At 26.2% G+C, this 23,339-nt stretch overlaps 3 protein-coding genes across 3 annotated transcripts in view; 1 reads left to right on the top strand and 2 right to left on the bottom strand.

The window, feature by feature from the left end:
* The window catches only part of LOC107606802 (CMP-sialic acid transporter 4), a 76,270-nt gene extending 69,785 nt beyond the window's left edge, over positions 1–6,485 (bottom strand). Inside the window, exon 1 of the mRNA XM_088493168.1 lies at positions 6,423–6,485. The gene's annotated coding sequence lies outside the window, so the exon portion shown is untranslated. The remainder of the gene's footprint in view (positions 1–6,422) is intronic.
* LOC107608923 (DNA-directed RNA polymerases II and IV subunit 5A-like) lies at positions 1,270–2,465 on the top strand. The gene is made up of 3 exons (XM_016310709.3): positions 1,270–1,659; positions 2,092–2,205; positions 2,340–2,465. Exons 1-3 carry the CDS (start codon positions 1,273–1,275, stop codon positions 2,463–2,465), a joined length of 627 nt encoding a protein of 208 aa, XP_016166195.1. The 5' UTR covers positions 1,270–1,272.
* A 6,193-nt stretch (positions 6,486–12,678) lies between the features above and the next one.
* LOC107608922 (NAC domain-containing protein 86-like) lies at positions 12,679–18,138 on the bottom strand. Its single transcript, XM_016310708.3, has 7 exons — positions 18,052–18,138; positions 17,573–17,818; positions 16,084–16,364; positions 14,898–15,305; positions 13,991–14,476; positions 13,582–13,666; positions 12,679–13,441 (listed from the first exon to the last, which is right to left on the bottom strand). Exons 2-7 carry the CDS (start codon positions 17,727–17,729, stop codon positions 12,822–12,824), a joined length of 2,037 nt encoding a protein of 678 aa, XP_016166194.1. The 5' UTR covers positions 17,730–17,818; positions 18,052–18,138; the 3' UTR covers positions 12,679–12,821.
* Positions 18,139–23,339: the final 5,201 nt, after the last annotated feature.

The raw sequence follows: 23,339 nt of genomic DNA, 5'->3' as shown, positions 1-23,339 counted from the left end.
CGTTACGTCTATATTCTTTATAATAAATATCATTTTGACATTAGTATTTTTAATAATGAAATATATGTTTTTATTTTATTATTTAAAAATAATTTAAATATAAAATAAATTAATAATTATATTTTTAGACATGTATTTTCTATTTTTACAAATAGATATATACAATTTTAATTGAAAATATTAGTTGAACAAGCTTAAACTCTATTTATTAGGAATGGTAACAGAGCAAGTTATGGTGGGAGCGAGAGATATCTTCCCGCTCCGTCTCTATTCCTGAATTTGTTTTTGTGCCCATTCCAATCTTTGTTATGGGAGAATATTGCCCCATTCTCATTTCATGTGGATTTGCATTCTCTCGAATTCCATTTTTCATTTTTCTATATTGATCATTTATATAAAAATTTTAATAAAAAATTAAAAAAATAGAAAATTATTACAACATACAAATATACAATCACGCACTAGTGAAAAGGAGAATGACGAGAATATAATCGTGACGTTAGGAGAGATTGAAATTTACGAGTTTTGACCTTCTATTTGAGACAATTTCCATCAAAATTCCTGCATTTTGGAAAATTTTGCTAATAAAACTGCATTAAAAAAAACATAATTGTAACTCAAAAACTCTAACTAAAAATTATCCAGATTATTATAGCGTTATCTTGTTATTGTGAAATTACACTACGCCCCCTGCTTTCCCGCCAAAACATTTCTCCAATTCTGCTCTCCCCAGAAAGAAAGAAAGAAAGAAAAAACCCTTCTTAAACCCCGTAACTGAAAGGGTTAACTAACTCACTAACCTCTAACAAACTATGATACTTAAGCTTAACAAACTATTAACAGACTCAATAACTCTCTCTCTCTCTCTCTCTCTCTCTCTCTCTCTCTCAGCAACAACATATACCTCTGCGCATTCTGTGGCTTGGCTTCTCCACCGTACAGTTTAGCGTTACACACTTCTATTTGGTAAGACGCATTTGCATTTGCATTTTCATCCTTATTTGTTAACTTAATTATGAAGTTTTTGCTTACTTAGGGTTTGAGTGATTTATTGATGAAAGATTTATCTGTTTCTGGTATAATCCATTTACATTCTTCTCAAATTATCGTATTCGTTAATAGTTATTGTGCAGGAACAGTTTTCCCCTTTTTTCTTTCTGCATTTTGGGAATTCTTTCTGAACATTTTCAAAAATCTGGCTACGTTATGTTTGCTGCAATGTGCTTTATAATTCGTTGTTTGTTTGCTGGTGATAGAGGAAGAAGAAGAAGGATGGTTCTGTCCGAAGATGAAATCAAGAACCTCTATAGAATCAGGAAGACGGTGCTGCAAATGCTGAGGGATAGGGGTTACCTCGTTAGTGATCTTGAGATCAACAATACTATAGAAGAGTTCAAGAAAGAATTTGACAACTTCGTGGGAAAGGATAGGGAAGATCTTGTTATCAACAAATGCAAGAAAGACAATCCTTCTGAGCAGATCTATGTCTTCTTCCCCAGCAAGCGCAAGGTTGGCGTCGGAGAAATAAAAGCCTACACCAAGCGCATGCACTCTCAGAAAGTTTTTAATGCAATCTTGGTTTGTCAAGAGAAGATAACAGAGTTTGCCGAAAGAAGTATCACTGAAATTTCTTCCCAATTTCACTGGGACGTTTTCCAGGTTTTCCTGCCTGCTTTTTTTTTCCCCGTAATTTTGATATTCAGTATCTGCAATAGTTTGTATTGAATTTGGAATACACTAGTCATTGTTAAATAAATCATAGGATTTTATACTTAGAAACTTTTGTTCTTTTATGTTTTTTAGTTTTATAAGCATAGGGATAATTAATGACAGTTCAGATTATCCATATGCTTTACTTTTGATCTTGTGATTGGAAGTTTTTACCAAGAGATATATGTGCAAAAATCAAAATACATAGTGCTTTATTTATACTTTAAAATGGTTAAGATTTTCAATTTTTTTTTTCCATTGTCTTTCGTAGTTAGTAGGTTTCGGTGCTGCAGATATGGTTGCTTTGGTCTGTTTGTATTCTTTATAGCTTACTGCTTCATATGCATTTTCGTTTTATAAGAATACCCGTTGATGATACAGGAAAACGAACTTCTGTTCAACGTAACAGAGCACCACCTTGTCCCTGTACATCAAGTACTCACCGATGCAGAAAAGAACGCTTTGCTTGAGAAATACACTGTGGAAGGGATTCAAGTAATGTTAATTTTTGACTTTCTAGCTAACCTTTGTTGTATGAAGATAAAAATGCTGTCTACTGTTTCAGTGATCAGGATATCACTCTAAAAATGCTGCTTGAATCCTAATATTCTTTTATGGGGCTGCCTCAGCTACCTAAAATCCAGGTGGATGACCCTGTTGCAAGATATTACGGACTGAAGCCCGGACAAGTTGTCAAGATAATCAAGCCAAGCGAGACTGCAGGCAGATATGTTACCTACAGATATGTTGTATAGGAATTTCCTTCTACATTTGCAGAGTTTATATACAGTGGTACATTTGCACTAGGTTGTCTACTGATAGATACTTGTGAGAAGCATGGACAAGAATACATACATAGCAATCTTTTTTTCTTTTTTGTAAAAAAAGAACATAACATACCTACAGATATGTTACATGGGAATTTCCTTCTACATTTGCTGAGTTTATATGTAGTAGTACATCTGCACTAGGTTGTATACTGATAGATACTTGTGAGAAGCATGGACAAGAATACATACATAGCAATCTTTTTTTTTTTTTTTTTGTGTAAAAAAAATGAACTTTTTGCTCTACATAACAGGAGAAACATGTTATTCTTGAACCTGGGTAATCCAAATTTTCACGGTTGTTGCTGTGGTGGTTTCCAATGTTGTGCAAAGCAATTTTGTTGTGTGCTTTTCCCTTTTTTTAGGTTGTCTACTGAATTGCTCTAGTTCTTATAGGTTGCCAGACAATAGAGACTTGAGACCATCAAACTTTGATAAAGTTTCTACAATTATCTCATCTACTGATCTACACAACAAGAAGTCAAGAAGGGTTTTAAAAATTTTAAGTTTTCCCTCTACTTTCTTTTCCTTTTCTCCAAATTTTTCTTTTTCTTTTCTTTCTCTTCGAACTTGTAAATACAAGATGAAATCCGACACTTTTTAGTAAAAAAGTAAAATATTTATCATACATTTAACTATTGCACACATTACATTAAAATGTACCGAGTTTATATAATAAAACTGTATATTAAAAGGAGGACTTAATTGTAAATAAAAATTAGATATCAAAAGTTTTGTGTCCACAAGGTATACAAGGTAGATAGATTCTTCTAATTAAAAATAAGTTAATTAATTTTAGAATTTTTTTTTAGATAAGAGGATTCTATAATTCAAATCATAATATGATTTTATATTTACATATTTAATTTATTCTTTTATGTAAAATCTGAATTTCGCTATCTTACTTCCATATGTTATTGTATATTTTAAATATTTTTATAATGAAATTACATTTCCCCTGCCCTGCCAAAATATTGGCTTTTTTAAAAATAAAAATTCTTTATATACTAATTATTTTAATAAAAAGAAAAAATGCATTTTTGTGTATTATTTTTCACTTATGAAGTAACGTATTTTCACAGGTTTAGACAACAAAATTAAGGTAAAAAGAAAGTTTGAAGTGCTGCAAAATTGTGAATAAATCCATTCTATTTCACATAGACTAAAGTTGATTTGTTCATAATATGCGGAAACGTAATTCTTACAATAAGTAAATAAGGAATTTTTTTATTAAAATAAAAAAAAGCACCAATAAAATATCTTTGCTCTCCATCTTTTCCTCAAAAATCAAAATAAGAAGGAAAATTTCAATATACTATCTGCTAATTTATTACCAATAATAATTAATTATTATATTTTAAACACATGTATAAGGAGACACATCTAGAAAATATATCTATAAAGACACTTCTATTAAATACAACTATAAAAAAGACATTTTTATTAGACACATCCACAAAGACACTTCTATTAAATACAATCATAAATAAAAGTTAGCTGAAGTTGGCAGAAATGCTGTTGAAAACCTTCTTAAACCTCATGTTTAACAAAATAAAGAAAATAAATGTTTTGGAAAAATCAATCCAATCTAACGCTTATTCTCTCTGTTTTTTTTTTAAGTTCTGAACCATATGATTTACATAGATGAAAATTAAACTAAACACAGATCTAACTAATTTTTTATTTTTTATTTTATGAGAAAAGTACTGTTTTGACCCCTAAAGTTGAGGGTGAAAATCGAAACCGTCCCTCGTCTAATTTTTGATTTAGAATCGTTTTTAACGTTTTTTTCGTATTAAAATCGTCATTTTAATTTTTTTTGGACAAAAATACCTTCATCACTACCAACACAATTACTTCCTCTACCACCACCACCACCAACATTAGCACCAACATCACCACCAGCACCAACACCAACACCAACACCAACACCAACACCAACACCACTCCCCACCCACTGCCACTCCATCACCATCTGCATCACACCAACCAAAACTCAGAAAATCAACATCATCATCGTTATCCTCATCAGAATCCAGAGCTCAGATCCAGAACTCAAACTCAAAAAAACAAGAACTCAACTCAGAAAATCATCATCATCATCAGAACCCATAACCCAGAAAATTATCATCAGAGTTCTGGAGGAGGCGGCGGTGACGACGAGGTTACGGCGCGACGATGAGGGCGAGGCGGCGACGACGAGGGCGAGGAGGAGGAGCAGAAACGGCTCGACGAGGAGGGCGAGGCGCGAGGGCAAGGCGGTGATGACGAGGGAGAGGAGCGGCGTCGGTGAGGAGCGACGAGGAGCGGCGGCGAGGACCCCTTCTCTCCCCCCTCCTCCCTCCCTTTCTTTCTCTCCCCACCCCCGCTTCTCTATATCCCTTTCTCTCCTTTCTTTCGGCGACGACGACGGCGACGGCAGCTCCAAGCTTCGCCGGCGCCGGCGCCGTCCCCCTCACCCTCTTCCCCTCCCCCACGCGTTTTCTTTTCTTTTTTTTAATTAGGGGTAGTTTAGGAATAACATAAAAAATTTATTAAAAAGAACGATTTTAATACAAAAAAAAACGTTAAGAATGATTCTAAATCGAAAATTAGATGAGGAACGGTTTCGATTTTCACGCTCAATTTTAGGGACCAAAACAGTACTTACCCCTTATTTTATTTGGAGGCCACTCAAATAAACACGCTAAAACGTCTTTTTTTAAAGATGTCTTTATGTTGTATTTTAATTGGTTTTGGTATAATTTATTCGGTGTTCCTCATCACATATTATTAAATTCCTCAAAAGATTTTCTTTCCAAAAACAATAAAAAACATTTAATTTGGACTAAAACAAAAAAGGTAATAAATTAACTATTAGATTTTTTTTTAAAAGATTATTTACATAAAAAATATATCACATTCATAAATAAATATATATATATATATATATATATATATATATATATATATATATATATATATATAACAAGCTCAAGTGTTTAAAAATTTTTATAAATAAAAAAAATAATTAATTTATATTCGTACAATATATAAAATAATTACTATATTATTATTATATTATAGATTAAGATTCACTAATTTAATTTTTTTTATTTTTAATATAAGTATTAGATATAAATAAAATTTTTATAATTAAATGTAGTGTAACAAAATATATATAATATTAATTAGTTCTTAAAAATTTTAAAAAAATAGTTTCTCATTTTAGTAAAATAACTATTTATTAAAGTAGACAAATTAATTATTTTCTTCTCATATACGGTTTTTTTAAGACATAAAAGCAATTAATTAGGACATTGGTTAAGATAATTAAAGTCACTATTTCATTAAATTTTTAATTTAAAGAAAAATCCTAGTTAATTTTGGTATAGAAATTTCGAATTTAAAAACATTGATAAAAATTATGTTGAATTTTGATTTATTTGATTTTCATTTAAATTAATCACTACATAAGTTAAAGTTCTGTTTTGAAGTTATATTCGAGCTTTAATCTGATTTTTAAAGTTTCAATTTACTTAGTTTGATTTTTTAACTTAGGTATCCGTGACTCATATTAGGGTTTTAAGTGTTTAGTTGAAAATAAAAAATAAGGTAAAAAAATTTCAATTGTCACATCAAATAGTCGCTAGAATGTATAATGTAGCAGTCGTTAGTCCATTTCAGCATGTCGTTAACGATTTTGTGAGACAGTGACAAAAATAAGATTAGGAACCAATGTGAGTCATAACTATTAAGTTGGGAGACATAATTGTTAGAACTGATTAGGAACCAATTGGGAGACATAATTTGTTGTTGCTTGATTAGGAATCAATTGTGAGTCATAACTATTAAATTGAGTAAATCGAAATTTTTGAAATTAGATTGAAATATAATTGTTAGAACTGAACCAGTGATCGAACCGATCATCGATTAAGCTACTGGTTCACTGGTTTATTGGTTCAACTGATAAATCACTGGTTGAACCGATAAAACTGGTCTCACGTAAATATAAAATATAAAATAGTTAAAAACTTAAAATTAAAATTTGAAATACATATCTTCACTAACATTTTATGAAGAATCAAGTCTCAACTTCTAAAAATAACTAATATAAAAAAAAACCATAAAATTTTAATACTACAATAGTATCTTATTTTGACACAATAAAAAAATAATTAATTCACAAAGCCTATCATCTAACTATAATATCAGTAGATTTTAACACTAACATCAAAACAAATAACCTTAATCACAATACTAGAAATAAAATAGATCAAGTAAATTAATAAATTTTTAGTGAAATTTATATTTATATTAATAATGGTATATAATTAAAATATAATTAATTTTAAAAATAGAAAAAATAAAAATTAAATTAAATTAGATATTTATGTATACTATATAATTAGTATTTGTCAAATATAATACTTAGAAGTGCAATGGCTAAGTGGCAAGTAGAGGTTATTTTTGCTCCAAGGTTCTTGGTTCAAGACCTTGTGGAGACATTTTAAAAAATTTTTTAAGCAGACCAGTTTGCACCGGTTCTTACCAGTTCACACCGATTTTATTCCTTAAACGGTCCAAAGAGTAAACCAAACTGGACTATAATCCAATTCTAATCCGGTTCACTAGTTTTCTGGTCGAACCAACCGATCCAGTTCGGTTTTTACAACTATGGATATAATAATGGTAATTAAGTTGACCATTCAGTTGTTTTAATGGTAATTAAAATCTAATAATAGTTTATAATAAAAGAAACATTCTTTTGCAACAATGAACCTATAGTAATAGTTAGGGGTGTTCATAGATTAGATCATATCCATATAAATCCACAGTATTTATCCGTATCTGATCTGTAATTTGAGAATATGATCTGATCTGTAAGATGATCGGATTGGATCGAATCGGATCCACACTCTAATCAGATAGAAGTAAATATGTTTAAAAAAGTAAACAAAAAAATTATTGACTTTTTTTTTATAAAAATAAAATTTTTTTATATTTTTTATTTTATGGATATATTTTATATCTGATCCAAACATAAAAAGTGCGAATATCGAATTTGATCTAATGAGTTTAGTGCGAATTGGATCGAAATTTCAGTCATATCCCATCTGTAAACACCCCTAGCAATAATAACTAAAAAATTATAATGATTATATTTTTAACTAAGAGGAAGTGCAAAAAAAAGTACTAAATACAAGAACATTTAATCAAATATTAAAAAAAATTTTACTTTAAAATATTCAGTTGGACTTTTTTTGCTCATATATAATAATAATAATAATAATATGATAATTGCTTTGTATATCACACAAATATAAACGTTTTTTTTTTCTATGATCTTAAGAAAGGTTTTGTAAGTCTCTAACTTTGTTGTCGATTTTTGTAGTGTTAGCTCTCATATTATCAATTTGATTCATATATAATTCGGATGATAAATTATTTGGTGACGTGCTTTCTTTTTTACTGTGATATACTTGTTTTTTATTATTATTATTATTATTATGTACATTAAAAAATAACAGGCCAAATTATTGCCATAACATAATAGAAGTATGGAAGTTTATCATTCTTCTCTAATGGAGGAAACAAAATTCTTTTCAATAATTTATTTAACGTTTAGTAGAATAAAAATAAATTTTATTAGAATAAATTTTAGTACGAGTTTAATATTTTTATTCATCATAAAATATTTATAGAATTACTCGTACATAAATTTTGGAAAAAAGAAAAAAACCATGATTTTTAATTTTATTTTTAAATAAACTTTATTTTTAATTTTAAAATAAATTTTATTTTTATTTTTTAATAATATTAATTTTTTACCGTATATAATTATTCAATTATTTTTTAATCATATATAAATAAATTACTCTTAATAAGACTTTTTTGTGTTATTCAATTATCTTTTTTTTAAAAATAATTAATTATTAAAATAATTAAATTTTTTACAACAAAAATAATAAAAAATTATGAATGAAAAAATTAACCGTCCTGATACTTTTTTGTATTTTTATTCATATTTTAATTATAAACATAAATATAATTTAATTATATTATTTATGAAATGTGACTATAGATGTAGATAAAATTTAGTTATATTACTTATATATAGTTTTATTGTATTGTATTGCTTATAAAGTTAGATTATAATTATGATAATAGAATTGTTCTTGTATTTTTATATGTGTGACTAATTGGTGGTGTTAAAACATTACTCTTAATTATAAATAAAGTTTATAATTTAAAAAATCAAAGACTCAATTAAAAAGATACGAAAAAAATGATGTTAAAATATTCTAACTCTTTGAAATAAAAATATTCAAAATTTAATTAAAAATTATTTAAAATTTAAACTCAATAAAAATTTATATTCAATGTGTTTTGTATTAAATATATTTAATAACCTATTATATCATATTATATCATATTGGTTGAAATTAGTTTTTATAATGTTAATTTTTTAATAACACTTTATTAGAAAAAACCATCTTTTCAGAATTTTTTAAAAATTAATTAATATTATATATATTTTATTACAATATATCTTGTTATAAAAAAATTATTTATTTCTAATGCTTATATTAAAAATAAAAACAAAATTTAAATTAGTAAATTTTAATCTATAATATAATAATAATATAGTAATTATTTTATATATTATACGAATAAAAATTAATTATTTTTTTATTTATAAAATTTTTTAAGAGCTTGTATATATATATATATATATTTTTTTTTTTGATGAATGTGATATATTTTTTTATGTAAATAATCTTTTAAAAAAAATCTAATAGTTAATCTATTACCTTTTTTGTTTTAGTCCAAATTAAATGTTTTTTATTGTTTTTGGAAAGAAAATCTTTTGAGGAATTTAATAATATGTGATGAGGAACACCGAATAAATTATACCAAAACCAATTAAAATATAACATAAAAACATCTTTAAAAAAAAGACGTTTTAGGCGTGATTATCTGAGTGGCCTCCATTTTATTTATGTAAAAAATCCTCTAGCTCTCGTTACTAAACAATATAACCAGAAACTCAGTGATACCATTGTAAGCAAAATAAAACTCACGTTACTAAATAATATAACGTAAATTCAATGTTACCATTATAATTATAATTAAAATAAAGGGCAATTTACGCATCTAAATTGTTTGACCCTCAATATTACGCAAATACATTGTTTCCAAATTTAATACGCAAATTCATTGTTTCACTATTTTATGTAAACTGCTACTGGCAGTAGCGGTTTACAGGTGTGCATAAACCGTTACAACCAGCCGCGGTTTATGTGTGTGAGTGTGTGAGTGTAAACCGCTGCTGCCAGCAGCGGTTTACGTGCGTGTGTATGTGAGTGTAAACCGCTACTGTCAGTAGCGGTTTACGTGCATGTGTGTGAGTGTAAACCGCTACTGCCAGTAGCGGTTTACGTGTATGTGTGTATACTATTTAAATAATATTATAAATAAAAAATTTAATTTATCATTTCACAATATAATTTAAAAAATATAAATATGCATGTAATAATTTTTTATTTGTATTTATTATTAAAATGAGATTAAATAGCAAATCAAAGAGTGAGTACTCACAGAGTACTAAAATATATAAACTAAGACTAAATTTTTTTTTATCTTCATCCCTTCTAAAACTCATGAATGATAAAATAATTTATTTTTAGTAAAAAATTCACTAAAGCATATACTTTTTCTTTAAAAATTACTTCATTTTTTATCCATATAAATCATATGATTGCAAAAAATATATACTCCATTTTCTTTCTCTCAATTTTTTTTGTAACTTAATTTAGCGGTTTCTGTGTTTCTCTAGCGGTTTACGTTAATTAGAAAAATTATGATGCTATCACTATTATTTATCTAATTAGTCAACTGTAAAATACAAATAATTTTTATTTTTTTGGTATAAGACAACAAAGTTGCACAAATAAAAAAAATCATTTAGCTAGAACTTCAAATGCAAATCAGCAGCAAAGAACACAACCTATTTTCCAAACTCTCCAATCTCCTTTGTATGGTTGATATAAATAAAAGAGAATGAAGTGATTTTTAAAGAGTAAAATATATAATTTAGTAAACTTTTGGCTAAAAATAAATTATTTTATTATTTATAAATTTTAAAAGAGATGAGAATAAAAAAAATTAGTCTTGCTTTATATAATTCAATACTTTGAAGACTGTATTTTTTTATTTGTAATTTGGTCTCACTTCTAATAATAAATACAAATAAAAAATTTATTACATGCATATTTATATTTTTTAAATTATATTGTGAAATGATAAATTAAATTTTTTATTTATAATATTATTTAAATAGTATACACACATATACACGTAAACCGCTACTGGCAGTAGCGGTTTACACTCACACACACGCACGTAAACCGCTACTGCCAGTAGTGGTTTACACTCACATACACACATACACACGCACAGCAGCGGTTTACACTCACACACTCACACACATAAACCGCGGCTGGTTGTAGCGGTTTACATAAAATAGTGAAACAATGCATTTGCGTATTAAATTTGGAAACAATGTATTTGTGTAATATTGGGGGTCAAACAATTTAGATGCATAAATTGCCCTAAAATAAATTGTAATAATAAAAGAAAGAAACTGTGTATAAATTATCCATCAATGGTGAGCAACTAGTGTTGCAGTCTAATTCAGTTGAAATATGTATATATACTATAGAAGAACAGATCATAAACCTATATATAACCACAACTATACTCCAACAAAATAGAATCGTCAGCAAAATCCATAGCAAGTGTGACTCAATTATTTCATTATTTACCTGGAAAAAGAATCACTATGTTTATAAATTTATGGAAAGAAATTAGAACATACAATAAGGTTCAAGGGAGTTAGATTTCAAAGAAAAAATAAAATAAAAAAGGAACTAGCTAGATACATTAATTACATTGTGGGTTGGAAGGAGGCTTCTCTATCTTTCTATGATTCTCCGATGGATCAATCACTATGCCTTGAGGTATCTGGTGTATATATATATTTAATTTAAATTATTTTAAGTTTGATTGAATCTGCTATTTGATTTTAAAGTAAAATATATATTAAGATTTTAATAATAAAATATATATAAGTAAAATTTTAAATTTAATAGCAAAATAATATTATTTATTTATTGTATTAAATATTAGGATTGGATTTGATATATTTTAAAAAGTAGAACAAATTATTTATAAAATATAATATTTAATCGAATTTAAATCAGATTTTTTAGGAGCGGAGCCTCTCACAAAAAAAGGGGGACAATGACCACCCAAATTTAGAATTTCTTTTATAAATTATATGTAAATTTTAGTTTAGCCTTTTTTAAAATATTTATTTTATATTCATTTATATTATGAAATTAAATTTTGATCTCTTCTTAAAATTAAGTTTAACTCTGCTCCTGAGATTCTGATATCACACAATCATTAAGGAGAGAATTAAATAAGTGAAAGAACAACAAAAGATAATAATTATTAAGTTCACAATAACATTATCAATAGAATTTTCATTAACATGCTTTATTTTCAATGATCATCATCATTTTTGTAATACATGAGACCCTTAGCTCAGCTTCAAAGCTTCACATGGCACTCATAGTGGCTGATCTGTACCTCTCAGCAATTCCAAAGGAGCTTCATTAAAGAATTTTGAAAACTAAGCCAAACTCTGAGCAAATTGGTCGTCTTTGTCTCCAAATGTTGTGAAACAATGTAATCTTTCCGTCTTATATCGTATTACCACCTAATAGAATTTATTTGTGTAGAACGTTAAGTTAGTGTGCTAGCTGTTAAGTATTTTATTGTCATTTTCGAATTAGTAAGGAATTCACATCACGAGACACTATTGTATTAATTGGAGACCAATTAATCATACAACCAAAAAAAAAAAAAAGGAGACCAATTAATCACATTAGATTATATTTTATATATAGTCAGTGATCTCTTTTTTGTCCTTCGTAATAATATGATGGATCGAGTTAGATATTATTCAATCTATAACCTACTACAATACAACAAACTAATAATACGAATGGCTGAGAGGAGGTAAAATCAGATAATTCAAGGATGACTAACGAGAGAATATTACAATTATCTATAATATTAATCAAACAACATATGTCAAAGTAAAATTATAATAAGTATATGGATACATCAGCCTCCTACTTAATTTAATTAGGAAAAAGCCCAAACTTAATTTGAGCCATGTCAAGAGAATTCCATAAGGTAGAGACAAAAATAAACGAAACTAGGAGGAAGATATCAAGGGTTAACAATAACATGGTTAGCCCACATGGTACAAAGAGCCAAAGATATTGTGAGAAAAATCCCTATTTTCTTTAAAATTGCACCAAATCCCTTCTCACTACTCTTGAAACCAACAAACCAAACCTTATTATTGTTGCTCCATTTCATGATCTTAGATGATGATTGTGATGATCTCTTTCTCTTCACCAATTCCACTTCTTCCTTCAAATAATCACAATGCACGAATACAAGTGCAAAGATGAACACAAACGCAGTTGCTATTGTCCTGAAAAGAAAATCCCCGAAATACCCTTGATTCCTCTCCATTATCATCATCAATGTCTCTTCTTCATTGCTTGTTATCACTGGATTGAGGAGGTGAACCTGGACGGTTTGTGAAGGAACTATTTGGTGGAAGAATGTGTCAGCGACGCGGCGAGTCGAAACAAACATTGATCCATGGCTGACCCTTATTTCCTCAATGACTTCAAAGCTTGGAGAACTTGAGTAATCATCGTTATCCATGTTGTTATGATCATCATCTAGAAAGTTCTCGCTGTTGTTGTTATTAGGGTTGAACCCTAATGAGAAATCATTGATCAATAGTTCCTTGTTGCTATGGTGTTGCTCAGATTCTGCTCCAACAAGTAAATGCTAAGTATATGTAATTTCAAAAACAAGAAAAGAATACAAGCTTATACTTAACATAATCATTATGAATTTATAATTCTACTAAAATAAATAAATAAAAGTAACATGGATAGGAATTTGATACCTTGCACCTCATTTTCTTCTTTATTATTTGTCCGGAAGCTTGATATATCCTCTATTGGAACAATCTTTTGCTCTTCCGTGAAGTTCTGTCCATTTTTAAAAACAATTTATTAAACAAATATTCATTATCTATTTATTAACAAATGAAATATTCCCTTTATATCGGTATATATCTATATATTTAAACTTACAATGTATAATAAATATCTCAGAAAATGTAAATTATATTTAAATGCATTGATAAAACAAAACATATTAAAACACATGTACGAGTGACATATAAACAAAAAAGGACAAAAAGAAAAAAAGAAAAATAATTGACTATTTCAACAGGCTATAATATATTTATGTGGAAACTTAAAATAATGTAACTTGAAAAATATAATAAAGTTAGTACTAGTATATGATACCTTTTCTAAATCTTTTGTAGACATTCCAACCCATCTTAAATTCTCTACCATCCTCTCTCCCTTAAATTCTTCATCCAAATATCCAATATCAATGGATCTTGAACTGTTTGGATCTTCCCAATTTCTATCAACATATCTCATGGAGTTAATGTCATTCAAATTATTATTATTGTAGTTAGTGCTACCAACCATGAAAGTGAAATCATCTCCATGAGTTGCACAATTTTCATGGTTGCCACCACCATCACCACCCCATGATGATGAGTAGCTGGAGTGGTTTATCAACTCCTGGGAAGCATGAGCAACCGAAAGAATTTCCTGCAAGATATCCGTTTCGTTTCGGGTTCCGTGCACGGCGGATGCGGCACCCGAGGTTAATTCTGTCATTTTCAGCTCCGAGGTTCCAACATGAGGGAAGTCCTCTACCTCCAATGGAGGCATGGTGAACCTATGTTGCATCCTTGCACACTCTAGTGCTATATCCACCTGCAAAATTATTCATGTTTAATTAATATATAATCGCTGCAACTAAGTATCCTTTAAAATTTAGCGTTTTTGATCAATTTTTAGAAAAGACAGAAAATAAAAACTAAGTAACTTTCTAAATTTTTTGTACAACTATTGTCGTAAAAATAAATATTTAAATTAATTAAATAATAATAAATTTTTAAAAAATTAATTAAAAACTGAAATTTAAAAATTTAGTAGCACTTCATACTAATTAATTGTTATTAATTAGTGATTATTTAAATTTTATTTTTTTAAAAAATATAAAATTAATTATTATTAATTGTAATTGTTTAAAGTTGACTGATTAAAAGTTGTTTACCTATGCCAATAAATATTTTATGAATTGATAAAATGTATGTATTAAATATTTGTACAATAATGAAATTTTTTGTGTTACCTTGGATGGAGGATATGTTATAGATCCATAACTATTAGCAAATGATGAGGAGGAAGTTGGAAAGCTGAACAATGGATCTTCTGAAACAAATTGTGACCATTTCCCATTATTATCCCTACTATTGAAAGAAGCATCACTATTATTATTGTTCATCACCATGTTGTTGAGGGGTAGTGTGCAAGTAGTATCGATGGGAACCAAATAATTAGAGCTATTATCCAAATCTTCACCCCTTCCTTCAGAATATAACTCCATACTTGACGATTGATCACTTGTAATTGGCAAAGCATGGCTGCTATTATTGTGATTATTAGCATTAACATAGTGATGGTGATGATGATGTTCCTCATCAACTTTAGGGGTTATCACTGCACTCTTCTTGAACACACGACAAAGTGCATATGCATCCTGAAATTACACCCCAACACATGTTAAACTCCAAAAACTCACTTTTGGATTCACTATGATTTATTTAATTAATAATTTTCATTTTTATCAGTTCGGAAACATGTTAGAATGCGTTTAATTTTAATACATTCATAATATAAAATAGTTTATAAAATTACTTAATTTAATCACGTATTTTTTTGTAAAAGATATAATTATCTATCTATTTTTTTATTAATTTAAATTCTTAAAAGAAATAATATTATGATATAAAGTATTAAAATTTCAATAATAGAAAAATTTAGAATTTTATCTTTATTATTTTAAAAAAAATAACGTAAGACAAATAAAAGAAGAAAACAAAAACATATGCAAAAATTTTATGTAAATCAAAAGAGTTTTTTGCGTGAAGAGTTGTGTTAAAAATATAATCATTTATATATTTTATTCTGCCAATTTAAATTTTTGAAAAAAATAATATCATAATATTTTGAGTAATTATTTATATTATTAATATAAAAGATAGTTATTTTTATTGCTTTATGTAACTTGATATATGTATAAAATTGCTATGCATCAAAATTATTTTTTTTAATATGAAACAAAATGAATAAAAAATATCAGTTTTTCTAAATTGTATGTTTTCCAGGATAAAAAGAGAGGTTTATCAAACGTGTAGAAACTGAAAAGGAGAATCTATAGTAATTAGTAACATTATATATATATATATATATATATATATATATATATATATATATATATATATATATAAGAACAAAAGAGTGAGGTAGTAGTGAACCTGCAAGCCAGAAGAAGCATTTTCACATTCTCTATCATCAAGACGATATTCATGCATAACCCAATCAGTGCGAGAGCCATGAGGTGCCCTTCCACGATAGTAAACTAGGGTTTTCTTCATACCCACAGCACGACATTGTGAATTTACTTTTCTGTCCTTCCCTGTCGCCTTCCAATACCCAGATTTTGTTGCACGGTTCGTTCTTGACCCATTTGGATACTTCCTATCTCGAGGACTAAAGAAATACCACTCCAAATCCTTCCCCGGTAACAATGACTTCCCTATAATCAAAATCATAATAGTAATTCAAAAAAGAGAAAAAAATATATTGTATATATGATACTTGTATATTTATTGTATGTAGACACACGTTATTGTAACACTTTTTCTTTTCTTTTCTTTTTTATTATTTTATTTTATGCTTTTTGACTTGGGAATCTGACTATTGTCTCATTTACTAATCTTGATGTTCACAATAGGAACCATAAAGTTTATGGGACCATCCTCTCTAGAAATCATACACATAAGTACAATCCTTTCCATTCTATATAAAAGATTAACCTAAATCACATAAGATATTTGATGCTAAAGTAGTAGGAAAAATATACTTGACCAAGAAAGCAAGTATGTGTTTCAACATCACTCAATAAAGATCATCAGCAATAAATCATCACATCTAAAGAAGTGGGCATCCTCCACTTTTTTTTTTCTTTTCTTTTTTCTTTCTTTCAAGATACTTTTATTATTGGGTCCTATGTGTTATTAATATCTGTAAAAAATATATGTTATGTGCACATAAGAAATAAATAATTAAATTAATTATTATGTATTTTTATATAAATATATACGACATTTAATTTATTTTATATTTTAAATATATTCTATATGAAAAAATAATTTGGGATTTACAACTAACTGCACCTAGAAATAGCTTACCAAGTAACCAAAGAATATATATATATATATATGATTTCTAGACTAGTTTCAAGACATTTATTTTGTATATGCAATCTAATAAGGAGTTCTAGGTGTACGTATCTATAAAAAATATGAATTTCAAATAACTTATTATATGCAACCTTTTGAAATTTTTCTACCCTTTATTCCATTGCAAAATGGAAAATACTAAAAAAGAAAATTATATACATAATTGACTGTCTAATTAATTGTTGTACTCTAACCATTTATTAAACAAAATATATTATTTACACATTAAAATTGATATATTTATATATAAATATATATAGTTTAATTTATTTTTAATATATATTTTATATTAATAACTAATTTTAATAGTTGATTTTGGTGTATATATATAATATAATTGTTATTAAATCATATGTATAATGTAGAAGACTTTTGAAATAATTATCAGATAGAACAAATATTTGATATTGATGCAATAAATATGATTGATAATATTTAATTTATTTTATAATAATTAAAAAAATTATTGTATTAAATGTTTTGTGTGTGTGAGTTGCATTACCTGGCAAGTCCCATGGTTCACACTTGTAGAGATCAACTTCAGCAATGATCTCCAACTCAATCTTACGGCCATTGATCTTCCTTTTGAGGTAATAAGCAACAAGTTCTTCATCGGTTGGATGGAACCTGAAACCTGGGGGTAATGAAACTGGTGCCATATATTCTCTCTATATATAATTTGAATCCGAATGACCTAATTAGCTTTGGACCTCCTTCTTCCTCTTATAAACAAAAGTACAAAGTATAACTGAAAAAACAAATAGATTTCACAAAGCTTCAGTTCCAACTTCCAAGTGATAATCATCAACGAATAATAGTACTATGAATACAAAACGAAACCCTAGCATGCATACAAAATCATGCATAGTATTATTAGCAAATTAATATAAAAACAAACATAAGCTTTGTGTATGACAAGCATATATTATATAGTTATAATTAATAGAGATAATAATAATTGAGGACAAAATAGAGAGAGACCTCAATTGGGGAAGAAGAAGATCCAAAGGTAGAAAGTGTGGGAGAGGCTAAGGAGTAAGGAGAGAATAGATGAAAGAGCAAAAGAGGAGAGGGGCTTGGAATGTGGGGTTTGCTTGGGGTTTTGATAAAGAGGACAAAAAGAGAAGAGAGAGAATATTGAGGAAAAATAAAAAAATAAATAAAGCTAACATTGTTGTGCCACAGTCTCACACCTCTTTCTTTTTTTTTTTCTCTTTTAAGTACTTTTTTACATTTTTTTTTTTGTGTGGATCAAATGGATGGATTCCTATTATCTTTGCCATCAAGATTGAATATGAAATTAATTAATATTATAATGTTTATTATTATTATTATATATATTCCAAGCCATTGATCCTATACTTCTTGTTTAATTTGTTCTTTCTTGGATTCTGGGCCTATCCATGTGGCAAGCCCCTATTCTTTGGAAGAAGAAGAACATTAACGTGACCAATCTGAAGGATACCAACTTTGGCGGCTGTTCCTAACTGAACAAACGGTCCTTTCACATTTCTTTTATTGTCATCATTCATTCTTTTAGCTTTAATTATCTTCTTTGAAGTAATGAATGATTTGTGAATGAATAAGTATAAAAAATTAATTTTTAACTAATTAATATTAACTATTTTTAACAATTATAAAAATATTTTTTAATTTTAAATATTTAAATTAAAAATTAAGATAAAAATTTAAAAATTAGTTAAAAAATTAATTTTTAGTATGTATATACAAAAAAAATTTTTCAGTAATTAGTCATGACTTATGATAGAAAAGCATATTTGATATTATAAACTTTTTTATTCTACTATTGTAAATAAATTTGATATTTTTTATTATAATTTTGATTATTGTATTATGATATTTTTTATTACTTTAATGATTGATTATTTAGTTTAAAAATATATTAATCAATATATATAAATATATACTGATTAATTTTTATTGCATATAAAATATTTATTAGTATTAAATATATATTTATTTGTATATTTTTATTTAATAGTTTATTTTTTTAAGCAATTTATAATATAAAATTAAAATTTTTATATGTTACCTAAATTATTTTTTTTATTTAATGTATAATTGTAATTAATTATAGTAACAATACGTAAGAATACATAAAGTATAGTCATATATATATATATATATATATATATATATATATATATATATATTTATTTATTTATTTATTTATTGTGGATACACCGTATACTTTTATCTACTCTTATTATAATTAATTATAATTACATATTAAACTAATAAAAAATAATTTAGGTAATATTATTATAACTAATATTTTTAGAGTATAATTCTTATTTTCTTATTTTTTAAAATAAAATATAAAACTTTAGCACAACAGTTAAGATAAATAATAATAAACCTTTTCGTCGTCCCAAACATGTTTATACATAATTTTTTTTCTTTTAATATGTGATCCAAATCCATCATTATATGCAATGGAATATGATAATATGTGGTTTTATTATGATATAATAAAAGTTAATAATGAGGGTTGAGTAATATTTTCGATTGTATTATTATTGAAGATTTTCTATTTCAACGTATTGGGCAAATAATATTATATTAAATGGTTGTGTATTTATTTTTAATCAATTAATTAATATGGTAAAAAGTGATATCTCATTTTTAAAAGTGATTGGTCTAATGAAAAACCTGAAAACTAAACTAAAGTAAAAAAAAAATTAAAATAAAAAATTCTTATTTATTTATCATAATATAATAAAAGAAAATATTTTTCTGCTTCAAAGAATAAAATACTAACAATTTTAATCATGTAAAAAGTAAAATTACATTTTAAAAGACATGTTTAGTTTGACACAATTATGAGACATTGATTCTGTTAAAAAATTGTCGTATATGACAAAAATCATTATTTTCTTGGCAACTTCTTTCCTCTTCATTTACTTTAATATCATCACCAAATATCACTGCTCTACTTGTCTGTGTATTCTCTCGAACAAACATAGTGAACATACCATGGTTAATACTTAATAATTAGGAATCTTCTCATCACAAGCCTTCTAACAAATAAATAATGAATGCAATCATCTTTCAGATGTCGCTTATTCACACATGAGCTTCAACATTTCATGGAGAGTAATTGACGAAGGCAGAACAATAAACATGTAGATAACAACCAATATGACCATTTATATACGTTTACAACCCAATTAAATAGCTTTAAAAAAAATGACATTCTTCTCTTTTTCGATATATTTAAATGATACTCATATATATTTTTTTGTTTTTAAAATTAATTATATTAATAATAAAGGTTAATTAACGATTTTGGTTTTTAAGGAGTTAAGGTATAAGCCGAAAATTTTTTTCGTTCCCAACCTTTTTTTTTATACAAAATCGTTTCTAAGGTTTAAAACCAAATTTTAAAATTATTTTTACTTAAATCTTAAAATTTTGAACTAAATTACCTATAATAAAAAAATTATAAAAAAAAAAACGAAAAATGAGAGAAAGAGAGTGTTTTTATTCTTCGGGGAAGAGAAGAAGAACAAGGGGAGTAGAAGAAAAAGAAGAAACTGTCCACAATCTACTTCTACCTCAACTTTTGCCGCAAAAAATTTAAAACAAAATTAAACTTTAGAGATGATTTTAAAACCAAAATCGTACTTAACCCTAATAATAAATATATAATTTATATGATAAAATTTGAATAAATCAGATAAGTTATACATAAAATTATAAATTAAATATTTTTATAACAAATTAAAATATTTATATTATGGAGTTCAAGTATTTTTGTAATCAAATCCAATTAAATTGGCATAAAGCCAACCAAAAAATGCATGCATTCATTACTCCCTCTTTTTCTTTGTGCTTCTTTTGCACAAAAATTTTTATTAAAGAACACATAAATTTATTGATATAATACATAATTTTTTTCATATAACACAATTTTTTGTGCATAGCATCTAACTCATTGATATAACATAAAAATTTTCACACATTCCTAGCACAAAAAATTTTGCACACACAGCACAGAAAAATTTTATGCAAATGTATTTTGTTGGTTTAGTAATTTAATGTTCTAAACATGTATTCCTTCAAAATTTTTTGTGTTGTACACTCAATTTTTTGTGATATGCCTATTTTGTTGGATAGATATCAATATTCTATTTTTTTTCAAAATTTTTTATATGTTGTGCATCAAATTTTTGTGAGCACTCTTACAGAACATATATAAGAATAAAAAAGGAAAAATAAATCAAGTAAGAAAAGAAGGATATGACGACAAAGATGGTGTTATTGAAGAAGAAGCGCATAAAAAAAAAAGCAAAAAAAAGAAAAAAAAAGAAAATATACATATGTGATTTAGTTGAGATTTGATTAGTAAAATATTTAACTGCGTAACTTTATTGTTTATATTATTAGAAGAATATCATTTAGGTCAAGAGTGAGGCGTGTAATTTTTTTTCACAAAAGAAGAAAAGGAAATTTTGCATAGCTACAAGGCAAAAAAAATAAAAATAATGAAAATAAAAATAAATAAAACAAAAGCCAAGGAAGCATCGTTGTTGGGAGCTTGAACCGCAACGGCGTTGCTGTGTGAATCGGAAATAGGGATGGCCATCGTTCTACTTATGAACCTACACACTATTTAGGTACTCTTATATATAAACCACAATAGAGGCACACCCTTTATTTTACACACTTCTGTCTTCTCTGTTTATCAGTTTATTAATTAATTCGTGATTTGATTTGCGGTAGAACAGCTACCTAAACTGTAGTAGGTAGTGTAGTGGGTATTGGATGATGCTGTGAACTGTGAAGTAGACGAAAAAAACCATTGGATAAAAATTAAAAATAAATGTCACCAAAATTAATATGAAATATGTAATAATAATATATATTAAAATTAAATAAATTATATATGTATTTATATAAAAATATATAATAACTAATTTTAGTATAAATATATTATTTTTTAATAATATAATAATTTTGCTATGTAGGACGGTTTTTTAACGAAACTAACACCTGTTTGATTGGATAGTTTATCGAACAAAAGTTTTTTTTTATGGGATATAATGTCATTTTAGAAAGGATTATTAATGATGGAAAAGAATAGTTTATTTTAATATAATATGATATAATATATGAAGAAAACTTAGAACATAAGACAAGCATTTAAAAGTTGATCTCAAAGATTAACTTAAGCATATTCTTTCTTACGTCATTTTATTTTCTTAGGCTAATTCTTTTTCGTATCTATGTTGTCATGTGTTACTTGTTAAATATAAAATATTCGTAGAAGATGTTTGTTGATTTATTTAAATTGTTGAGATAAATAATTTTATATTAATAATATTAAAATTTTTATAACAACAAATTTAAAATTTTTATTTTATTATTTCTAAAACAAGGTTAAAGTGCTAAAAAAAATTGTGCATACACAATTTATATTTTGGTAAGATTGTATGATGATAAAAATTCACATGTAATGATGTCTATGTGAGGTTATATTATTAATTAAAATTTTATAATTAATTTATTATATATTTTTAATTTTATAATTAAAATGTGTTATGTGTTATTTTTTTTGTTATAATTAAAATTAAATATTTAAAAAAATTAATAAATTAAAATTGAGATATTTTTTTTAAATTAATAAATTTTGTTCTTCTATCTTTTTATTTATCTCTTTTTTTTTCTTTATTTCTCTCCATCCTTTTTCTTTTTTTTTTTCTCTATTCTTCCTACTTTATATATAACTTATAATTTATATTTGATATTATTAATTTGACAAATTAAAACGTGTGATGAGATAATCTTTTATTATAATTAAAATTTTCTCTCTAAAATTAACAAAATTTCTCGTTCATTCTACAAAATTCCTCACTCATTCTTCTTCTTCTTCTTTATCTCTCTACCTTTTTATTCTACAAAAAATAAAATTAACAGAATATATAATATAGTTTGAATAAATTCATAAAATTATAAAAAATATAATAAATTTATAATTAAATATAATTAAAAAATAATTCTATAATATTATTCATATAAAAAAATATTATTATATGCATATTTTTTAATTTTTTATTTAATTTTAAATTTTATCGCTTATCTTTTTAATCTATATTTTTTTTTTCAATATTTATTATATATAATTAAAAAAATTACTAATACTGTGATTAATAATTAGAATCAACATTCATTTGTTTTAAAAAAATAATTTTCAGTTAATTTTATAACTATTAATATTAATTTTTTTATACTAATATTTAATTATA

Source organism: Arachis ipaensis, chromosome B7, assembly GCF_059453495.1.
Source record: "Arachis ipaensis isolate K30076 ecotype BB chromosome B7, ASM5945349v1, whole genome shotgun sequence".
In the NCBI taxonomy this organism is placed as follows: domain Eukaryota; kingdom Viridiplantae; phylum Streptophyta; class Magnoliopsida; order Fabales; family Fabaceae; genus Arachis; species Arachis ipaensis.
This window is presented reverse-complemented; position numbering and strand designations above follow the sequence as displayed.